The sequence below is a fragment of the Mauremys reevesii genome, linkage group 2 (assembly GCF_016161935.1).
Source record: "Mauremys reevesii isolate NIE-2019 linkage group 2, ASM1616193v1, whole genome shotgun sequence".
Classification (NCBI taxonomy): Eukaryota; Metazoa; Chordata; order Testudines; family Geoemydidae; genus Mauremys; species Mauremys reevesii.
The window spans coordinates 23,489,734-23,513,738 of NC_052624.1; the positions used below are offsets into that span (position 1 = coordinate 23,489,734).

Here is a 24,005-nt window from a genome sequence, read left to right on the forward strand (position 1 = left end):
GCCACCACCCAATAATGTACGTGTATTGGGACACAGTCCTTCCCCAAAATCCTTGGGGATCCCAAGAGCCCCAAATCCATGGAGTTCTTACACCTAGGAGAAATAAACCATTCCCCCCTGCTTCCTCCCCCCTCCCTTTTCCTAGGAGAGATACCAAGATCCAACTACAGAGGAATGCCTTCCTCCTCCCTCCTCCCCTTTCCCTGAGAATTCACCCAAGGAAAGATCAACCAAGTCCTTAACAGAAAAGATTTATTAAAGAATAAAAAGAAAGTAACTGTCTCTGGAATACCAAGATGGAACAATACACAGGGTCTAAACTTATCAATCTCTGGAGAGAATCCCCCCTCCTTTCTTTCTCAGTAAAAGCAATAACAGTACAGAATTAAAGAAATTCTATAGCAAAACACAGAATTGCAAATACAAAAATAAAAGTATAAGACTACTAGTTCCTTGCTAATACTCACTAGCTTGAATAGAAGAATTTATTGCAGAAACCTGGGAGGACTTGATTAAGATGTCTGGACTCCCTTAACTCCCAAGAGAGACTCTCTAACACAAAGGATACAGGAAAAAAAAAACTTCCCTCCACAGGGATTTTAAATTATCTTGTCCCTGATTGGTCCTCTGGTCAGGTGTTCACAGGTACTGCTGGTTAACCCTTTACAGGTAAAAAACAAACCTTAACCCTTAACTAACTGTTTATGACACCCCCATATATATTTTTTTAAAGATTGAAACGGAAAGGGATTTTTGAGTTCAGGATGTCCTGGATTGGACAGTAGCAGACACCCTGATGCCAGGGGGCAGACTAGATGCATTAGAATCAAAGCAAAAAGAATAATGTTTGTCAAGGGACCTTTTGCCCATGAGGAGCTAGCTCCACAAGGGGGACTTCAACTCAGCATTACAACACTAATGTTTAGGCTCCCTGCTGCCTACTGGAATCCACAGCCCTGTGTTAGGCACCCAGGCTCCCTCCACAATGCATGGGGTGAGATAGGCACCTAAATCCCTTTGTGGATCTAGCAAAGGGCCTGCATTCCGCTTTTGTGACTCTAGTAGTATTCCCAAGTCCTGAGGGGATGGGACTGAGCATTCTTTGTCATGAACTGTTTTGCATATTGTTGATCCACTCTGCAGGAAGCCCCAGATGAGTTCACAAATAACTGTTTCAGGGCCAGCCAAATACTTGGACAAATAGCTTGTCTGTGTGAAAATTCCTCCCACTATTCTGCAGACTCCTCAGCCGTGGCCTTTTTCTGATTAATGTAGCCATTATATTGCATCTGAACATTGCTTCTGAATGTAATGTTTTACAAACCAGCAATACCTAGAAACAAAACAGAATCAATAAATACAGTGCAATTCCCCTTGGTGAGTCAAGCATTCTATTAAAATTAGGATCTGATTATAGTTGTGGAAATCCATTTGTCTGGACCCAGACAAATAGATTTTGCTTTACATGAAAGCTTTCCAAGGCTCTGGCCAAATCCTAGGCCATGTCTACACTACAGACTTAAGTCGACTTAAGTTATGTGGACGATCATAAGCCACTTTAATTACATCGGTTGTGCATGGCCACAGAATGCTAGTTTACTGTCTTTAACTAAAGTTTGGGGCTACCCAGAGTTCTCAGGATAGTTGGTAGAATCCCCTACTTTCCCTATCCTCCTCCATACACACACAGACACTCTTGCTCCTAAAAGAAATCTTACTTTATAATATTTATAATATTGACAAAAAACCCGCAAACCAAACAGTAGCCAAGAAAGTCACAAGGCAATAAAAAGTAAAATACTAGCTACAGTGACTGGGCTAAGCAAAGATGAGGTAATAACAACAGTTGCCTAAACTGGCTATCTGATACTGAATGCTTTATACCCATTAGCTCCTTTTGTCAGGAACCACAGGTCTTAAACCCGGGTCCCACAGAACTCTTAGGGGCAAGTAAACTCTAACCTGTCACCCAGAGACCTACTAACAGTTGCTAGGCAGAAGCTGAACCCTGACAGAGGACACCACTCCTGGACCCTGGCTGGCAGAGTGCTGGTTTGACACACTGTGCCTCAAAGTCGCACCCTGGAACCTCTATATTCACCATGGTGATATGATCATGGTATGTTCTGTACAAAGTATATCTTGTGAGGTATCATTTTAAAAGTCTTGATCTGTTGAGTGTTAATTTCCTGTTGGATTGTATGTACTATCATTGTGAAGTTCTGAGGCATTGCTATATGTGTTACTGAAATATGTTGGGAGGTTGGGAACACCCACAACCAGCCCTTCAGTTACAACAAAGGAGTATCCATCAGTAACCAGACAGTGTTAATGGCTCATCAATGCCGATCAAGAAAAGATTCCACTATCCCAGAGACTCTTTAGAGAAGACAGGTAGGCAATGGAGACTGCTTGACCAATAGGAACTGCCTGATCCCTACGTCACAGTAAAGATCTTTCCAGTAAGCTGGAAGAAAGTATAAAAGAGGGGAAGTGATTTGGCCTCTCCCCCTCATCCCCATCTCACAGGTGATGACTTTCCAAATTGCTGGGGCATGGTTGACCCCTGGCTCTGCCCCAGGCCCCTCCCCCACTCCACCCCTTCCCCCACGGCCCCAGCCCACCCTGCCTCTTCATGCCCCTGCTCCACCCCCTCCCCTAAGCGTGCCATGTCCTCGCTCCTCCCCTGTCCCTCCCAGCCTCCTGCACACCGTAAAACAGCTGAATGCAGCAGGTGGGAGGTGCGGGGAGGGATGGGAGGCATTGATTTGTGGAGCCTGGCAGCAGGCGCTAGGGGGAGGAGGAGAGAGGAGGGCTGCCGGCAGGTGCTCAGCAGCCACCATTTTTTCCCCATGGGTGCTCCAGCCCCAGAACACCCATGGAGTCAGCGCCTATGCCCCATCTCAACACCTGGAAGAACATCTGAACTGGGGAAAGACTTTGAACTGGGGAAGGATGGTCCCAGGCAGGAAGATAGTCCCAGCTGGTGTACTGAGTAACCTGCTTGTACCACCTGTCAGGGTGAGACACTGTTTTATTCAACTCTTGCTTATACTACAAGTTTAAGATTTAGAATGCCTGTTTACTTTTCATTTTCTTAATGTAACTATCTCTGACCTTTATGCCTAACACTTATAATCACTTAAAATCTATCTGTAGCTCATAAAGCTGTTTTATATTTTACCTAAAACAGCTGGGAAATATCAGCTCATGTGAAAAATGGTTCTTGCATGTCCACTGCCCTTTTGACGGAGTGGTGAACTAGGTAATGAGCTTACCCTGGCCATGCTTCTGATCAGTGCAAGATGGTACAGTTCTGGGGTGCAATGCTGGGGCACTGGGATGCCTCTGTATTGATGGTTCATGGGCGATTGAGAAATCATTGATATAACTCAGCTGGGTGAGTCCCTGCCTGTGGATGTCTGTGTAAGTGTAGTGCCTGTCAGAAGTTTGTAGCTTGACATCAGCATCACAGTGTGAGAGGCAACCCAGGTTGGTAGGTTCGGAGAGCTCAGGGGTCCAGAGTCGTAAGAAGTAATTTTTGCGCCCAAGGCAAGGGCTTTTTGGTGGCGGCAATTTGGCAGCGGGTCCTTCCCTCCGACAGGGACTCAGGGACCCGCCGCCAAATTGTCGCCGAAGAAGTGGTGGCAGTAGAGCTGCTGCCAAAGCGCTGCCGATTGGCTTTCTGTGCCGAGCAGGGCCGGCTCCAGGCGCGTGCTTGGGGCGGCATGCCGCGGGGGGCGCTCTGCCTGTTGCCGGGAGGGCGGCAGGTGGCTCCAGTGGACCTCCCGCAGGCGTGGCTGCGGAGGGTCCGCTGGTCCCGTAGCTCCAGTGGACCTCCCGCAGAGCGCCCCCTGCGGTGTGCCGCCGTGCTTGGGGCGGCGAAATTGCTAGAGCTGCCCCTGGTGCCGAGGTAAGTGCTTCACTTGCCTCGCCCTTGTTATGGCACTGCAGGGGTTCCACAGTCCAAGTTGCACCTAGGGGACCCTGTCACAGCTGGGGTCCTTCTATATATACCCATCGCAGGAACAGGGAGTTCCTTGTGCAACTGAGATCCATCCTCCTCCTGCAGACTTTGGCTCTGATCATTAGGTCTGACTGCCCATGACTCCTTGCCAGCTCACAACATGCAATGAGAGCAGTCTTCCTCTTTCAGAGCTACCTTGGTTACGATAATGACAATAATAAAGCCAGCAGGTATTTTACAGTATTGCTTTCCTGTTCTTACTTTTCCTCTGGTAGGCCCAAAGAATTCTGTTAGGACTGGGACTTGTCTGAAGAGTCTTTGCTGCGTACAGAGCTGCTATGCTACGTTAGGATCCAGGGCAGGCGTGTACAGAGCTGTTAACTTGCTGCCATGCTCTGCAATGCTGCCATGTCAGCTGTTCTGAGCCAGAAACTAAAGTCATTTCTGCTCCCAGCTGAGAACGACTGGCACAATCGACGGGGAAAGCTAACTACAGGGAACACTACGCTGGCTACATCCTCACTGCAGAGTTAACTCAAGTTACCTACACTTGAAGTGAGGGGAGGCTCCAGAGCAGCAGCACCAGTTAACTGAACAGCCCAGCAATCACAGCAAAGCACAGAGAAGTGAGAAGTGCCCGTCACTATTGAACAGGTGTATAGCTCAGATTAATAGTGCCCCACCTAAAATGACTGTGTTCGACCTATACATTAATTGCCCTGAGGGTAGTATATTCTAAACCACAAAGAACCTCTTTTTGTTTTTTTACCACTGAACAGTACCAAATCAGTAATCAGAGAGGTGAGCTGCTATCTAGATATTCTGTCTTGAAATGGAAACCTTTTCCTCCTTGCCTCTCCAAGAAACAAACATTTCCTAGCAGAAAATAGCACTACAAATATGAAAGGTGCCTATTCCGGAGCGGACTATTCAAACAGCAGCTGGGATCAGTAGAGGAGAGGCTGACAATTTTTCTCATGCATTTCTGAAAACACTGACCCAACTCCAAAAAGTTTGGACACAGGTTGTGGCTCACTTAGCATCGCGAGCTGATGATATTTGCATTTTCATGTCAGCTTAGAAGATGCGGTGTTTGGGGACCTTTTCCCTGAAGAGTAGGTGAACATCTACATGGAGAAGTGATGGGCCATGGAGATCACTGCCTTTTGAGTCCAGTTCGCTGGAAGATGGATTGGCTTATATGGCCTCCTGGTAAGGCTGGCCCTTTTCTGCTGCTTTTGTGCTGAGGTTGGGTTCCTGATCTGAGGATCATACTGTGACCAAACCTGAATCCACAAAAGTTTGGCTTGGTTCTACTAACTCTAGCAGGGCTGGTTTGGCCAGGCTGCCTCCTCCAGAACAGCTCAGTCAACGGGAGGAAACAGAGCTTGGCGCTTGCATTTTCATTGAAGATGGGGTAAAAAGATCAGCAGCTGGAGCCTTGAGTTGTTAAAATCACAACTCCATCTGTGGAGTACATGAATTCAAGGTTTCATGTGGATTGTGTCTTTCCATGTGCTTTTCTCTTCCCCTTCCCCATTCCCACTGAAAAATCCAATTCACATCACACCTCTAAATTACCCACAAATTCAATGACCCAGCTCATATGGTTGCCTGTGGATCCAGTTCAGATGGGAGCTCTATTGAATGTGTATGCATCAGAGTTCCAGCACAGCTGTAGGTTAATAGACAAGCAGGAGGAAGACCCCATGGAGCAGATGCAATGGTGTGTTTCAGACCTAAAGGGAGTGTGGGATAAAACACGAGCTGGGCTATCAAGGAGTCAATGGCACAAGGCATGTTAGCAAGAGATAGCAAAGCAGCCCAGGGGAGGAGAGTGGAGACAGCCCTCGGGCAGATTCTATCTATCTGTGTCAATCCATGTAGAGAGAGAGTGCACACTTTGGAAGAAAGATGGCCGATGAGGCAAAAACTTGCCAGAGGTAGAGAGTTTGGGAAGTTAAGATTCACTGACTCAGGGTTCTTTTTTTGAGTGATTCCTTTTACTTCAAAGGAGGCTCATGAAAACAACGAACAAATCAAAGAAGCCGCAAGACACATCAATGACCTGATTATTCTGTAGTTTCCCAGGTGGTGAAAGGTGTAATGTATGCACTGTATTCTGTATAAACCAGTGGAGTATGTTGCAAAAAACAGTGCTGGGATACTGCCCCTAAGCACAGTCCAGGGATGATAGCAGCTGTCTGTACAATGGGCACAACTAAAACAAAGTGGGAGGGGGCACTGGAAAAGGAGAGGTGGTGACACGGTCCTCTGATTCCTAGCAATGTGTATGTAGAAGGGTTAACATGAGAGTGCGTGAAAAAGTAGTTGGAAGAGGTTGGAAAGTTTGCCCACTGGTTAGGGTACAAGCATAGGATTTGGAGACCTATGTTCAAGTGCCCGCTCTTGTAGGCCCAAAGAGGAAGCTAGTTAAATAGAAATTAAAAGGTACAGTCACAAAAGTGAAGTGGCTGCATGCAACTTTTAAAAAAACACCATAACAGAGGCTCAAATTAAATGTATACCCCAAATAATAATAATAATAATAATAATAATAAAAACATAGTAAGAGAACCAAAAAAGTGCCACCGTGGCTAAACAACAAAGTAAAAGAAGCAGTTAGAGGCAAAAAGGCATCCTTTAAAAATTGAAAGTTAAATCCTACTGAGGACAATAGAAAGGAGCATAAACTCTGGCAAGCCAGGCGTAAAAGTATAATTAGGCAGGCCAAAAAAGAATTGAAAAGCAACTAGCCAAAGATTCAAAAACCAACAGCAATTTTTTTTAAGTACATCAGAAGCAGGAAGCCTGCCAAACAGTCAGTGGGGCCACCTACCTCACAGGGGTGTCACGAGATAAACACATTAAAGGCAGTGAGGCACTCTGATACAATGATAATCAGGGGGCATATAAATAGGTTACATAAATAAGCAACTTTACAATCACACAGCAAGGGTACATTATATGGGAAGCTTTAGCTACTGCAAGCTGCACTGCACTGCTTTCTATCAACCCATGTGTGTCCTTTTGACAGAGAGATGCTTTGAGCCTATCTGTACTGGGTCAGTTCTCCCTATAGACCTAGTTGTCTCTTCTTTATAGCTGAGTGATATGAAGGTTGGAGCCTGGTATCCAAAATATGAAGTACTTGTTTCAAACTGTTTGTGTTTGGGTACTTAGCTAGACAGTATCCCTGGTCAGCTACCGTCAGATTGCCCCACTGGCTTTTCACAATGTCAAAACCTTTCCTATTGCAAATTCTGAGTCCACCATGGGGATGTGTAGCATATGTATGTTGTGCAGCATTTGGGTTTCATTGAATGGTCCACAATGCTATCCAGGACTTTTTCCTGGGTGGTTATCATTAATTAGTCAACACTGAATATCATGTGCCATCAACTTTGTTGGGGCTTTCTGGAGTCCCTCCCAGTCTTCTCTAGTCTTGACTAACCTAAATAATTTTGTGTCACTTGCAAATTATGTCACTGACAGATACAAAAATAGACACTCCTCTTTTTCGGATCACTGACAAATATTGTAAACAACACCAGTTTCAATATGGAACCTAAGGGCACCAACTGCTGCTAACCATTTGTCACATTGAAAATTGACTACTTATGCTTTGTTTTCTCTTTTAACCAATTTCTAATTCATGACAATTCTTTATTACTAAGTAGTCATGTAGTAATCTGATCAGAAGTAATGTCTGGTGATGGACTGTGTCACAGGCTTTTGGAAAGTCCAAATAAATGAAAACTAATTCTCCTTTGGGGCCAGTCCCCACCCGCCCCGCCACACACACTGAAGTCAATGGTCATCTCTCCTTTGACTACCATGGGTTTTGGATCACCATTTTGTGTAGACACCAAGATTTTTCTTGACAGAAGACATGCTGGTTTGTTCCTATTAAAACATGTTTTTCATAACAGATTTTTATAATATTTTTTAAATTGTTTCAGCAAATTTATCTGGCCCTGAAGTATGACTGGCCTTAAATACCTGGATCACCCCAGTCCTTTTGTTTAAATGTAGTGTGGTGCTGGCAGCTGGCTAGCTCAGGCCAAGATTTCAGAGAAGTGTTAAGTGTACCACTTCACTGGTGGGTGAACGTCAAAGGAATGTTAAAAGGTCCTATTGTATATCTAGGCACTTCACTTGTTAGAATAGATGTTAATTGTATTTGTCTTCATCTACCTACATTCCGTTTAACGTATATTAGTGTAACTCAATTAACCTGTTGTTGCTATATCCTTTTTCATGTCCTGTAACTCTGTAATTACTTTTATACAACTCTCCTTAATTAACATTAGGTCAAAAGGCCTGTATTTACATGTTTAGATGTGAAGTTACTTGATGTGTAAAATCTAATGAAGAATTGTTCCCAGGGGCGGCTCTAGAAATCAGGCTGCCCCAAGCAGCGCGGTGCGCTGCGCCGCCCTTCCCCGGTCCCGCGGCGGGTCCCCTCTTCCCGCGGCTCCGGTTGAGCTCCTGCCGGCATGCCGGCGGCAGATCCACCGGAGCCCGGGACGAGCGGACCTGCCGCAGGCATGACTGCGGGAGCTCAATCGGAGCCGCTGGAAGAGGAGACCCGCCGCAGTTCTGCCTGCGGCAGGTCCACTCATCCCGGGCTCCGGTGGACCTGCCGCCGGCATGCCTGCGGGAGCTCAACCGGAACCAAATGCCGCCCCCCCGGGAAAGGGCCGCCCCACGCGCCTGCTTGGCGCGCTGGGGTCTAGAGCCGCCCCTGATTGTTCCTGGCTATCACATTATGCTTACATTATCTCTAAATGGCCCATCAACCGGAACTGAAGCCTTAAAACTTTGTGTGAGAAGGTTGTTGATTTCTAAGCATGGGTCATTATATGAAGAACAGTGGAAGATCCATAGACTTTGTCTACTTTTAGTCAACAAAGCAAGGCCCACGTGGTGACAAAAATGCTTGCTAAACTGTTTGCAGCTATAAAAAGGCACACTGGGAGTGATTCCATATCTCTGATCCATCTGAACACTGACAGGGGGGTTCCAGATGCAAGACAGAGGTCCCCAAAAGCCATTCTGGGAAACCCTGAGGAACTTATGGAAAACTAGCATACATTACATCTCTGCACATTTGGACTAAAAACTCTAATTCACCTGTAATGTATTTTATTTACTTGAATCTCTCAATGACTCTCATTTCCTTTTTTTACCTAATAAATCTTTGATTTACTAAAGAAATTGGCTGTCAGCATTGTCTTTGGTGAGAGCTGAAGTACACCTTAACCTGGGGTACGTGATTGGCCCTTTGGGGCTGTAAGAACCTAATGTGTGATGAATATTGTTTTTAATAACCTTTCATCATTAAATCCAGCTAGTCTTAGTGGTAAATCATCTGTAGTGCCTAAGGGGACTGCCTGTGGCTCCATGGTGAGACAGTATTCCAGCAGTGCACATTCATTACTGGCTTGGTGAAATCTAATTATAGAATATACCACCAGTTTGGGTGTCTGCCCTGTTTTCTGACAGTCTGACCAGAGATTGGCCCCTCAGTTGTGAGCCACATACCAGGCACCATGACAGATAGGTTAAACTTTTATTACCCTCCTAGTCTCTTTTTCTATAGCCCTTGGTTTTGCTGCTTATAGCAGCTTTACCTGCCTTTTCATTTGTTCTCTCCAGAGCTGCTTACTCTCCTCAAGTGTCAATCCTGGCGGATTGTGGGTATCTTGAGGGAAAGGAAAGTTACTTACTTTATCCGTAACTGGTGACTAAATTAACTGCTTCTCTGAAGATATTATCCTGACAGGATTATCATTCACCCTCAGACTTCGGAGTTTATCTTTATATACAGTGAATCAGCATTTACACCTTGTATCTTATTTTTGTTGAGGCCAATTTTTTGGCCATGATTAAACTGGTTTATCATTTTGGAGCTTCACTTCCAGAAGTGACAGGAATGTCTGGGAGCCAGCATTAACACATGGCAGGTGGTGGAACATGGTGGCTGAGGGGAGAATGGCCCTCACTTTATCCCACCACTGCTGCCCTCAAAGGATCAAAGTTCTGTAAGAGCTGAGAGAGTTCTGCTGGTCCCACACTAAGGAATCAGGAGTCAGAATCCTGATGGAGTTATATCTTCAGAATTACAAGTAAGTGATTGTCCCTTCTTGGTAGAAGATACATCAACAATCAGACCAACTCAACCCTGAGCTAGGAAAAACACTGATGCCATTCTACAGATTTACTCTCTTTTGCTCTGATCACTCATTGTCTCATTTCAGTCATGCTTAAGAGGGATTCATTTGATCTTTCCTCCTTCAGCTACAGCCTGCATTACAGCCATTAGTTACAAACACCTGGGCTACGTCTACACTAGAGAGCTTACAGCAGCGCAGCTGCTCTATGCCGATGGGAGAGAGCTGTCCCGTTGACATAATTAATCCACCTCCAATGGGTGGCAGTAGCTATGTTGGTGGTGGTAGTGCTGTGCACACTACCACTTATGCCAGTGTAACTTATCTTGCGCAGGGGTTGGAATATTCACACCCCTGAGCGACATGAGTTTTGCAGACATAAGTGGTAGTATAGACATAGCCCCAGTGTCAAACTTTTACATCTGTCGTTAATTGTTACCCAGTGCCATCCATTTTAAGAATGTGGTTGAGTGCATGCAAACTTATCTTTTCTCTTACCATAAAAAGGCACATAAGAAGGGGATTTGAGGGTGCTGTGGAAGTCTCGGTGGATAATGCAGGAATTTTTTAGAAGATTTGAGGAATGGATTTCACTCACTCCACATATGATAAAGGCTTATCATATTCCTACTCAAAACCATAAAGTGCATGGCGAGACACTGTTTTTAAACACTAATGCATCTTTAGAGAATAATCACTGGTGTTTGAGGGCTTGTGCTGGCTCTTTGTTGTATAAGAAAGAAACAACATTCATCTTGGTTTTCTTGTCATTACTGGATAAAAGAAAGGTTATTTCTTTGTAAAAAAACCAGAGGGATCTAAATGATAAACACTATAAAATGCTTGTCTTCCCAGATGTCTTCAGGATAGTGTGAGCTAAAAGGAAATGCTTGTCTAACTTAAGGATAGCTTTTGGCAATCTTTGAGCAATTACATCTCTTCTGTGATGTCAGAAGCTTTTAGAATAGGGAAGAGAGGTACAGTGATCTAGTGCTTAGAGCAGTGGACTGGAAATCAGGACTTGGTTCTATTCCTAACTCTGCTACTGAACCACGCTGTGAACCTCTTTGTGTGTTTTCCTACCTGAAAAATAATGAGTGTAATAATCTTGCCAAACTAATAGCTGTTTTTGAGGGTTTTTTTAAAGGGCACTATCCAAGTGCTAAATATTATATTATCAATACCCCAATTTTTGTAAAGTGAAGTTTCTTGGAAGCACAATTGTCGAAAATAAAGAGCTTTTATCAGCTGTTGAAGCAATGCGTTTATTGAAGTGATCTATGCACCACATGGACTTGCACTTCCAGGCCTGAATTTGGCAGCATATCTATAATCAGTGTTGGAATTCAGCTGTCAAACAATCCTCCTTTCATGTGAGGATGGGACGAGGTGTTTCTTCTTGAATTACTAACAGATCCTCCAGAATTACAACACAGCCTGCATGTCTTCAAGTGAAAACAATGGAGACAAATCAATAGAAAGAGAGGGCATAAAGGGAGAATGTCATTATGGATAACATTGTACAATTTTATTATTGTGCTTTTATCCAAACTTCACCTGCCCATTGGTTGGGGGAGTTGTTTGAGCTGCATTAATGGATGCATCAATGCAAAATTGTATAGTGGAATTCGCAAATGCTTCTGCAAAGATGAAGAGGTCAAAATTTGCCTGAATCTGAATATGTTACCCCAAATTTGAGTTAGCTCTGCAAGCAAAGCAATGCTAAGATGGATACATTAGACTCAAAGCCAAATCCTGTCCTTAGATCTTCATGCCTCGTTTTGATTGAAGTCAGGGGAATCCCAACATTCCCAGACATCAGAGGGCAGAATTCAGTCCTTCATATTCTTTTGGTAATTCTTGAGAACAACCTACATTCTAAAAATTGACTAGTCATTTTTGTGCCTAAATTCTTGGGTGCCCAATTTAAGGCAGCTTTAAGAGGCCTGATTTTCAGAAGACGCTTTCTGAAAATAAGGTCTATTTAAGGGGCTCATGTTGAGCAGCAAAAATGTGAGGCACCAAAATCAATGATCACTTTTGAAATCATAGGCACTTCCTGTTCTTAAAAATCTATTTTCTAAGCAAATATTATTACTCCTGACTTTAGTTACCATGCGCCCCATTACCAGAGACTTGAAATTAGGTTTTTTTGTTTGACTTTTTGACATTTTCTTTCTCTTCTTTATGTTTTCCTGACACCACAACAGAATATAGAAATAAATAATAATAAATGAATACATAGCCCTTGTATAGCACTTTTCATCAGTAGGTCTGAAAGTCCTGTACAAAGGAGGCCAGTATCATTATCCCCATTTTACAGATGGGAAGCTGAGATACAGGGAGTTGAAGTAGCTTGCCTAAGGTCCCCTAGCAGGCCAGAGCAGAGCCAGAAATAGAACTCAGGTCTTATGAGTCCTAGTCCAGGACATCTTTCCACCTTCTACAAACTAGAACCAATATTACTACCAATAGGAATGTTTGTTTTTTTTTATTTCGGCTCACTAGGCTTGATGTTCCACATATCATTACAGGTGTGAAACTTTCCATTCCCAGGAAAATAATATTTAAAAAAGAAAAAATATGTTTGTAAGTGGGGTTTGGGAGAAGCACCACTCTCCAGCTATACCACTGATTGGCTGTGTGAGGTTCATCAAGTCTCTCCTCTCTGTGCCTCAGTTTCTTTGCCTGCAACATGAAGATCAAGATCCTTTGAACAAGGGTGTTGTGTGACACATCACCTTTCTGTGTTCCTGTTTCCTCTTCCATTCATTTCCATCTTGTCTGTTTCATAAGCTCTTTCAGGCAGGAACTGTTTGTCACTACGAATATATGCAGCATTTAGCACAATGGGACCTTGGTCCCAGTTGGGGCCTCTAGAAACTACTGTGCTTTTGAGATCTCTGGATGAAAATCATCATATAAGAACTAGGTAATAATAATAATAATAATAGTAATAGTAATAATAATAATAACAACAAGCCGTTTGCAAAGTACTTTGGGATCATTGGATGACAGACAATTTTTGATAATCACAAGGAATTATTATGATTGTACAATCTAAACCCTGTGACTCTGTGAAACTGCCAAACCCAGTCACAGTTGGGATGCTCTGCTCCACCAGAGGACAAAGGCTGGGATGATCTCCCAGGTCTTTACAGGAAAGATGTTTATTTATTAGGGCCTGTGGGATTTTCTTCCAGCACAGCCACTGAGCTGCAGGCAGGCATGGAAGTTTCATGATGCCTCAACCAGCTTTCATTTCCATCCACACAGTTTCCATCACAACACATACATACAGAGATCCAGACAGACGCACACCCCTATCATCTGTGCTTTCTAGTGAAATATGTTATCCACAAACAAAGGAACAAAGATCTGTCTTAAAAAAAGGGGAGGGGTCGGGTTGGGGGAGTAATGGCTCTTACAGTCAGTTGTGATTTCGTAGGGGGAGTTGAGGCGTGCATCTCCGCAGGGTGAAGTGCTCACATACAGATGGAACAGAATGTTTTCTTTCAGCCTGTAGCCTCCCTCTTTTAATCGCATGAAGACTGATCGCTCCCAGTCCTCTCGCCGTTTGCTATGATCACAAAAGAAGTTCCGGGTCATTTGTTACAATCCAAATCAGAAACATTTCTGCTCTCTCAGTGGTGGTTTTGTTTCTCTTTGTTTCCTTTGGGGTTTTTGTTTGTTTGTTTTATTAGCACCTTTCATCATATTTTGGCTACCGTCAATGGTAGAAAAATAATAAGCTGCTCTAAGTAAATGAGGTGCTCAAAAGGTCCTGGAACTGTTGATGTGTTTCTTGGCTTGCTTAGTTGCAATTTATTCTAATGATAGAGGGTATCTGGACGTGCAAATACAGTACATAAATCTCACTGTTACTGATGGGACTTATGTGCACATATCAAAGGAGAACAGCTCCCTGAGGTTTAACAAATTATCCCTATTCATCACACCCCTAAGCATGTGCTCAGATCCCATTGAAAGTCAAGGTGACTTAAGCACATGCTTAAATGCTTTGCAGAATTGAGGTCATATAGCAGTGCCCTGAATTTATGAGCAGAAATCCTGAAAAGAAAATAACAGATTTCAGACATCCAAAAACGGTCTTCTGTTTTCCTCCCTATTCATCCATAGCCAAGTGTGAATGCTAAAGGAACCCCCTCTGTAACTGACCTCTGATTCTTGACTGACAGTGGCTCTCTTGTCTGTTTTTGAAATCTTTGGAAATCACAAGTTACCTGATGTAATGAAGAAAGAACCTGGGCCCTGTGCACCAAAAACACAGACCTCTACTACTTGAGCTAAAATACAAATTCTTGTTTGAAGTGCTGTTGTAGTTGTGTTGGTCCCAGGATATGAAAGGGACAAAGCAGGTGAGGTGATATCTTTTACTGGACAAAATTCTGTTGGTGGAAGGTACAAGCTTTTTGAGCTACACGGAGCACTTCAGAAACTCTGCTTCCTTTCCCAGACCTAACTAAGAGCTCTGTATAGCTCGAAAGCTTATACCTTCCAGCAACAGAAGGTGGTCCAATAAGAGATATCACCTCACCTACCTTGTCTCGCTAACAAAACTAACTTAGTTAGGTAGTAGCAGTAGTAAGCTCTTATCTTCTATGTGGCTCTGCAGCTAGAAGAGGACACATTGCACTTAGCCAACCTGCCACCCTAGCAAAGGTTGCCAGGGAAGGCAAATTCCTCTCACTAATGTGGTTTAAAACAAGAGCAGGTTTTATGGCTGTTTTCCTGTGCAGCATCCCAGGTGATTTCCCTTTGGATTGTTTGAAGGCAGTGATGTTTTTTTGACAGACAGTAGGATCACACACCTTTTAGTGATGAGGATTATAATGTTTAGGGTGATAATGTGATTAGTGTAGCTGAGAAATGACAAGCCTCTCACACTGTGATTGCACCTCTGCCCTCAGATATACCTAGTGAAGTCAATGGGTAGTGTGTATGCATATTTGAGACCAGAACCGGGTCTGTATGTGGAAGATTCTCCTATATGGAACAGGATTTCTGCCCATCTAATCTGAAATGTGGGCAATCCTTTTGTGCAGGGTAGGTCTGCTGCTCTGCCTACAGTTGGTGTAACTGGGATGCTTTTTTTTCCAAGATGGGAGCAGGACTGTTCCTTGCTGGGCCTGCTTGTTTTTACCCAGTGCAATCTGTGCGCCATTAGAGCTGTTTGGCTGTCACTCTTCCATGGTTTGGTTGTTTTGTCAGTTTTGGAGGCTATGATGCGTTTTCTGTCAGGTGAAATTTACAGGCACATTACCCTGCCTGTAGGAAAAGTGAACCACAAGGTTTCCTGAGGAGAGACTGCCACATGCAGCTCTCTCATTTTTCTTCCTGCTTTGACGGAATTTCCCAACCACACTAATTACATTATCGCCCTGATAGAAACCCCTGAAATAATAAAATACCTATAAGGCCTGCTGCTTGGACTTCAGAGAAATCACTGTTGCCTTTAAATAATTCACTACAAAATCAGCTGTGAGACTGCAGAGCAGCACAGTCTTAATGCCTGCTATTATTATGTAAAACTGGAGCGGGGGGGGGGGGGGGGAGGGGGGGGAGGAGAAAGCTTGTGCTACTTAGAAACAGTTGCTAGGTTGCTAGGTAGGGTAGTAGGTATGTTGGAATAGACCTTTACTGGGCTGAATTAAGTGAGTTCATCATCACCCATCCTGTTCTATTATTTTTCACTGATTAACCCTATTTCTCTTCCATTCTCTGTGTATCAAAAAGTGTCTGTGGCTAATGGGAGATATATAGCTGCTTTAAAAATTGTCAGCAGAGCTGGAGGGCAGTGCAGCTTGGGTCTTGCTCCAGGATTCTGAAAGCATTATTATCTCCAGGCTCCTAACCAGCCTGTGGGGTCGTATTTCTACGGTTGATCTTGAACTCAGATCATTCCCTGCATCGTAGGTGAGCATCTCTAATACTGAGACAACTATGATTCTCTTTTTAATAAAAACTGGGAGCAGAATGACGGGTGGATTCCCTGGGCACCATGCATACTTGTGTTGGGTCTAGGTGCAGGTTTATCCTTGTGCTCTCAGTGTGCTAGGACTAGGGGATTCCAGAGCCAAAAGTGATGCTCATAAGAATGGGACAGTGGGAGAACAGTTTACCTTGTCAAATGCACTTCTTCTCCCAAGAGACATTGGGCCAGATTCCCAATTACCCAGCCCCCGGCATAGTCATTCACACCTGTGTAGTGTGAGTGCACAGAGGGTTTAAAATATTACTAAGTCAGCATGTGGTTTACACCTACTTTGCACAGGCACAGATAACTACACAGCGAAGAATGAATTCCATTGTATTGGCACAAGCATCATGACTTCAGGTTCTGCTATCAGTACAACAGTTCCAGTGCAGGTAGTGGCTAAAAGGCAGACTCTATTCCTATGCATTTCACTGTTATGCAAGCTCTTTCTTTCATGTATGGTATTTGGGATGTGAAGGAAGGCCTGCAGGTGAGCAGAATTGGTAGCAGCAAAATAGCAGAAGTTGGGAATTTTGACACACAGGTAGGGATTCCTATTTTCAGTGTTTAGGCCCTGATTCAAAAGAATGTTCTTAACTCTAAATATGTGCTTAAGCCTGTCCTTATTCAACAGGACACTTAAGCATGTACTTAAATCTGACTTCAAAGGGATTTAAGCATGTTCTTAAGGTTAAGCACATGTTAAGTACTTTGCTGAATCAGGTTCTTACTCTCTGAAAAAATTACAGGAGTTATTTTTGGGCAAACAATGCTTGTGAAATGTAGGTAAGGGAAGTCTGTAGACCAATTACAGCACTATAAATGTGTATGGTCTCCCACAGGTACCTTAATAGCAAGCTTAACAGAAAAGCAGTCAAGTCCATTAAGAGACCACTGGGATGAAAACAAGGTATGAGTTAAATTTATGGCCAAGTGGCTGGTTTTATTGCAGCTAATTTCATTTGATTGGATGAAAATTACTACATGCTTCATCATGTATAAACTAAAGTATGGTTTGGACAGAAGCTGCAATCTGATTGGCTGAAAATGCATTAGCTCCCAATGCAGCTTATCTCCCTGGGAACTGCAAAGCCTTTTTACTAGCAAGATCACTATGCCATACCAATATTTTCAACAGGCAGATAACAGTTTTATTAAGGGTGATCTGTAAAGAATGAAAAGATAGACCCTGATTCTCCTTCTCACAAACCAGTGTAAATCAGAAGTAACTCCACTCAAGTCAATGCAGTTCACTGGTATAAAACAGTGTTTGTAGCCTTTCTTCATTCTTTATGATGTATACAGAAGGCATCCAAAAAGTTTTTTTTGTTGCTTTTTATTTTTACATTGGAAAAGTCTGGTCTTTTCATAGACATCTAGAGAATTAGTGGGATTGTGACTGTCACAAATAAAATAAATCTGACCATCCAAGAATTTTTGTAACATCTATTTTATTCAAACGTCTGACAAACTTTGAGAGAAAAGTTCTGTTTCATTCAACACGCCTATCTCTTCACTTGAGAAATGAGAAAGCTCCCATTCCAGGCCTTTAATCATCAAAAACCTCAACAACCACAAAAGACAACAAACAGAACTGGCATTTCTAATGTCAAAAACAAGAGGAATTAAAAATATGTATTTGTAATTTAAATCATTTTTATAATTTTGTAGTTGTATCAAATATAGAAGACAGTATAGTGTCCTTGTTCACTTATCTATTCCTCTTCCATCCCTATTGTTGCTTCCTCATGCATCCCTGTTCCTGCTTTTTTGAAGCCCGTCTACAGACTATTAGATAAAAATCTGAGTCTGCAAAGCACTTAAGCATGTGTTAAAGTCCCATTGAAGTCAATGGAGCTATGTCAATTTATTTCTACTAAGGATCAGGTCCCATTATTAAGAAAACAGAGTACTGTTAAAAACTCATAAAATAAATTCACCATGGGTGAAGTCCAGCCTTTATAGACAAAATTGAGCAGCTGGGCTGGGTGGTGGACAAATGGGTGATGAAGACTGTAGGGTCGCCACCAAAACACTAACGTGTCCTTTCCATAGGGAAGAATGGGAGCATTTATGCAGCAGAGAATCATCTGTCTTGTCCCTAGTCTGCCCATGCATGGGGTGCAGGGAATCATTCCTGAGCTGAGCTCTGCAAATGGCATATAGACCCTCTGTACATCCCCCTCCCCACAACCTCTTCCCTAAGCTGTGCAAAGGGAATCACATTGGGTTTGTCTGCCAGGAGAACCTCCACACCAGTAGAAGAGGGAGCAACATTTAGTTCAAAGTGTAGAAGTTACAAAAACCCACTTAGCATTTCACTTGAACATCCACAGTTTCTTGACTTGTGACAAAGCTCCTGATGATGGCTTGGCATTTCCTTAGTATATCAGTGAACATTTGGCATGAAGAGTATGTAACAAGATTATATATATTCATATTATTCTTACATATAAAAGGATTATTTGATTTATACATGGATAGCAAGGGAGCAGAACCTGACTCTACAATATTTTCAGCTCTGTGTTTCAAAGGTGTTGGGGTTTCACCATTTTTGATGGTTTTTTTGTGTGTGTGTACAGGTCAGGGGAGCAGCGGTTTTGGTTCTTTCCTGAACAGAAACATTTGAAGAAGTTGCCATAAGCAGAGTTTGTGTTGCACTTAGAATTCTCTTTACAAAAAAAGTAACATCAATCGAAATAACATAATATAACCGAATGTGCTACAAAGGTGGATCAATACAATAGCTTAAAATATGGTGGTAGCACTTATAAGCCAAGAGACACAGGTACAGCTTTCAATATAAAGCAAGTACTGGGGTTGCTAACTGCTGAAAGCATAATAATTTAATGTAAACTTGAAATGAAAACAATACAGAGTGAAGGAGAGAGAATGCTACTTGTGATTAAACCCCTCAAGGGTCTTGTCTGTCTCCCCTACCGCGTTAGGCCATCCTCATCTATTTAGCATCTTCTCCTTGTAGCTAGAAGTGAAAATTTACTAATATTATTATGACTATTATGGTTGTCCCCACAATGTGACAGGTGCTCTCTCACGTGTGCAGGAAGACACAGTTTCATCTCAGGCCTTGTGGGGAGGGGAACCAATCTAAGTTATGCAACTTCACCTACGTAAATAACGTAGCTGAAGTAGACGTACTTAGACCTACTCACCGTAGTGTCTTCACTGCGGTGAGTCGACTGCTGCCGCTCCTCCGTCAACTCTGCCTGCGCCTCTCGTGGCGCTGGAGTACAGGAGTTGATGGGAGAGTGCTCGGGAGACTGACTAGACTAGACTAGACCCAATAAATCAACCCCCACTGGATTGATCACCGCCCGCTGATCCGGTGGGTAGTGTAGACATACCCTCAGAAATGCTTTAATCTTCAGGGCCTAATCCAAAGCCCTTTGAAGTCAATGGGAGTTTTTCCATTGACTTTAATAGGCCTTGGATAAGGGCCCGTGAACACAAAAAATGGAGGGTACAACTTACAACTGAGGGTTTTTGTTGTTGTTGTTTCTTTGGAGCTTTGTGATAAAAATATATGCTACCCACCCACAGCTTCAGCTCCTTATTTGTTAGTTTCTTGTAGGCATCTTGCTAGATACACCCGTGGATAACACTTAGCACAATGGGGCCATGAGCCCACATTGAGGGTTCTAGGGATTACCAAAATGCAAAAGAGTTTGTCCAGAGCAGAGATCTGGAGAAAGTAGGGTCTTACAGATCAGCTCAGAAAGGGTGATCCAGGCACCCAGGGAAGTGTAGAAGAGATAGACAAGGATGCCACCAAGGCTGAGGCTGGTATTGTTGTGGCAGTAGAAGGGGAACTTGTTAAGAGACAGGAATGGATAATTAATGACTATAAAATGAATAATCTAAAAATCAACTGCAAGGGCAAGGCTGAAGACACTAGCAACAAAGAGGCACCCACATCAGAATCATTTCCAGTAACTTTCCCTGCTATGACATTTTTAACAAAATAAAGAAGGAGCAATAATATCTACTGGTAGTTCTTTCATAGCAGGTCTGCTATATTTTTAAGAGGCAGTGGTTCTCTAGCAAGCTAATGAATGTGTTAATGATCAGTATAGTTCAAATGTGTGTGTGTGTGTGTGTGTGTGTGTGTGTGTGTGTGTGTGTGTGTGTGTGAGAGAGAGAGAGAGAGAGAGAGAGAGAGAGAGATGTAAATCACTTTCTTAAGGTAACTCAGTTTCAGCAAGGAAGGAAAATGCCTGTAATAAGAATCTCTGACCAGCGAGGGTTATTATTAGGCCTGTGGTTAAAGAATTTGCAGAAAATCATTAGACTTCATAAAACTTGACTTTATGATTCATATCTAATAGCTGCTGAAGGAAAATCAGCTGGAATGAAAGAGCTCATAACCCAAAACAATAGACTATCTAACTCTGCTTTCCTTGGTAGAGTATATTGGCCACTCATCAGCCAAAGACTCATAAACAATGATGTATAGTCAGGCATCTAGAGGACAGATCTGTTCCACAGAAGACCATATAATATTTCCCAGGCATCAACAAAATTCAGTTTACCTTAGGTGTAGCTCCAGCTGAGAATAAAGGAAATGAACAAATGCTCTCCTTGCCAGAATTTCTGCATGGCAGTCGTTGACCACACGCCCTTGATCGTTAATGTATTCTCCGTTTATACATTTGGTACCCGAAGACAGCACAATAACCTGAGCCTGCCTGATGTCCAAGCCTGCAGAAAGGAAAACAAAAGAGTTGTAACTTGCCTGAGTGTTAGCGAGACACTGTAATTGTTAAAGTTCTTGCAGCCCCCATTTTGATGTGGCAGCTGAGACAGCCCTAATGGGATGCTGATGAAAATGATTATATGGCTTTTGGAATATGCAGTACCCTCACATCTCAGTGCTATTAGAATAATACAGGCTCTATTTCAGTCTGCACTGCTAATTCCTGGATAAAAGCTTGCCACAAAGTTTACTTGTTAAATCAATAACTACATCATAGAAAAGCACATGCTGTAAGTAGGTAATAAAGCTCTCCCGCAGTGCTGATAAATGGCCGGGGTTTTATGAGCTGCTGAAGACATTTTCTGATGGGAACACACACTCCCTATAATGTTAGCTTTCATCACTAGCGTACTGGAAGTGCTAAATAAAATGCAAGTAACACTTCTGGAGCTTCTCTTCTTTAAAAATCTCAGAGAAGAAAGAGATGTTACTTTTTGTCTGGTTTCCTTCCCTACCCGCACATGCACCTCTACATCAGTGCTTCCTATATTGAGACCCACAGGGTTCTGAAATGGAGTCTCTGCTCAGACTTAGATGGAACGTTGCTGCTTGGGATCTACTACAGTCTCCATGGGCTCCTCTCAATATTAAAGGGGAGGGAAGCTGTGGGCACTCCTTTTTTATTCACAATAGCCCCAACCTGTAGATCTATGAGGTGAAATCCTGGCCCCATGGAAGTTGACGGCAAAACTCCTGTTGACTTCAATGGAGCCAGGTTTCACCCCTAAAATGTTGTTCTCCAGGACAGGAGTGTTATTCTCCAGTACAGCCTGGGGAGAACAGTTTAAAAACGCATTGAACCAAAGCCCACTTAAGTGATTGCAGTGCACTTTACAGAACATGCCCCTTTTTGACTGACAGAGAAAACAAGGCAACAAACAAATCTACCCCTAAAGAATGTGTTCTGGTCAAATGAGATATCACCAAGGCTTGATCAAGTATCCCAAGAACTTTAATCCATGTTTGACAGCTGTAAACAGTTACTATATATACACGCAGGGCACAGCAATCCAAAACATTAAGATTTAACAGAGTTGTGATTAAGACAGGGAGCCTCGGGTCAGATATATCCATGCTGTGAATGGAAACAGTCTTACCGCAGGCCAAGTGCTTCTGTCTTTGAAACACTTTGCTGGAGAATGCATACTGTTCTGTATGCACATTTGCTTTGTTCTCCTTTTTGTGACCTTCTTTAGGTGTGATAAGCTTTGAGATTCATCTTAAATAGTCAGCTACTTAGTTGTATGCTGAAATCTATTGAGCAGTGAAACAAACAAGAAAATGCAATGATTTTCTGGATTAGAAGCATGCTTCTTAGGGACATGTTCTCCCATAAGACCCCTGGGTTGGATATAAGATAAGCAGCGGTAAGTTGCAGATAAGATAAAAGGGGAAGGATTGTTTTGTGGTTAAAGCACAGGACTGGGACTCAGGAGATGACCTGGGTTGTAGTTTTGGCTTTGCCACAGACTTCCTGTATAAACTTAACTTCTCTGTTGCTCAGTTTCCCAGTTCGTAAAATGGCAAAACTACTTCCCAGTAGCTTAACTCACTGTTGTTTCTAAAGCACTTTGTGATCCTCAGATGGAAGGTGCTATAGACAGTAATTGCAAAGTGCACATCATTGTGGAAGTTGATTTATCTGTGTTGTGATTATCAATTAATATTATTATTGTAGTTTCGAGTCTAATGACAACGTGTTTGGAAATATAAGAGACAATTTTTTCACAAGCTAAAAGAGAGAGGCACAGGGGAGATGTTGGAAAATGCAGTGAAGAGAAAGAATTAACAAATATTTGTGTTTGTTTTTATTGTTATTTGTGATAAAAAAATTTATACGGAGATGTGGCTTCCATGCTACAAAAAGGAATATTTGCAGTCTGTACATTACAACTTCTTTGACCTCAACTCTCCAAATGGGGGCACTCATGTCACAGTTAAGGAATTGCCCTATTGTTTCAGATCCATGGTCCATCTAGTCCATTGTTCTGTCTCTGACTGTAGCCAGGCAATTTCCTTGAAATTCAAGTCTGCTCCCATGGAGCTCTAACTCTGCTCCCTTTTAGGGCAATGCTATCAGCTGCTTTTCTCTCTTTCTCCTGACTTTCTGCTTCCTTTTACCTTCTGACACACAGAGCCCCACCAATCAATGCCCCAGTCCCTGTGTTTGCAATCAGTCTCAGGGAAACCTTTATATTCTTCCTTTTTCTTGCTTAGGCCTTCACATGCGATCCAGTGCCTTGGGCAGGGGCTTCTGTTCTTTTAGCTACCTTACTCCATAAAGGAGTTTAACTGCTTCTTCCATTTAATCTGAATGAAAAATGACTGGTGTGTCCATCAGCTTCTATGAGGTCTCTGATGAACATAGATCAGAGACACGCTTGCTGGCCACCAACACCCTCCCACATAACAATATCAGGGCCACTGTTGATATTAAGGAACCTTTTCGTCCTTGGGTGAATTAGATACTGCTCCCAAGTCTCCACAGAAATGGACACACTTGTCCATTCGGTGTGGTGATATGCCTTCCCAGACCCACACATATGCCCGCGTTGCTGTCACAAAGTAAACAAATATCAAGTATCACAAGTATCAAGGACATCAAGATGACTGTGGACCCTTCCTAGAGGAGCTGGCTTCCAAGATCCCACAAAATTGGCCTTGTGCATTGTTAGAGGTGTAGTGATCTTCCAACGTGTCTTATTCCCAATGAGTGGAAATAGTACCCATGCTCCTCACTTATGTTGCAGCACTAAGACACCCAGAAACACAGATGTACATGACTTATGCATTAGCACTGAAATAGCTACACATCAGTGAGGAGCCAAATGGGGATAGCGCTCTGTGACCAATGTACCACTGCTGAACACCACGTATGAGGGAATCCGGCATAATGAAAAATACTTTTGACAATCTGACAGGTGCCTGATGCATTCAGGAGCACGTATGCAAATGAATCCTTCTCTTGCATGCTTTATTATGTATATGTATAGAATCAGAAAGTCATTCCCTTGATATAGCTTTCCATGAACACAAGGTGAATTTATTTACAAATACAATATTGGTTGCCCCTTGGTGAAGTCACACTTA

General features: G+C 42.9%; 1 protein-coding gene across 1 annotated transcript in view; it reads right to left on the minus strand.

Annotated features, from left to right (window-relative positions):
* ADARB2 (adenosine deaminase RNA specific B2 (inactive)) overlaps window positions 1-24,005 on the minus strand; it is a 430,816-nt gene that overhangs the window by 43,144 nt on the left and 363,667 nt on the right. Inside the window, exons 5-6 of the mRNA XM_039527879.1 lie at window positions 20,692-20,860; window positions 13,572-13,723 (exon numbers count right to left, since the gene is read on the minus strand). Coding sequence (XP_039383813.1) covers window positions 13,572-13,723; window positions 20,692-20,860 — 321 coding nt within the window. The remainder of the gene's footprint in view (window positions 1-13,571; window positions 13,724-20,691; window positions 20,861-24,005) is intronic.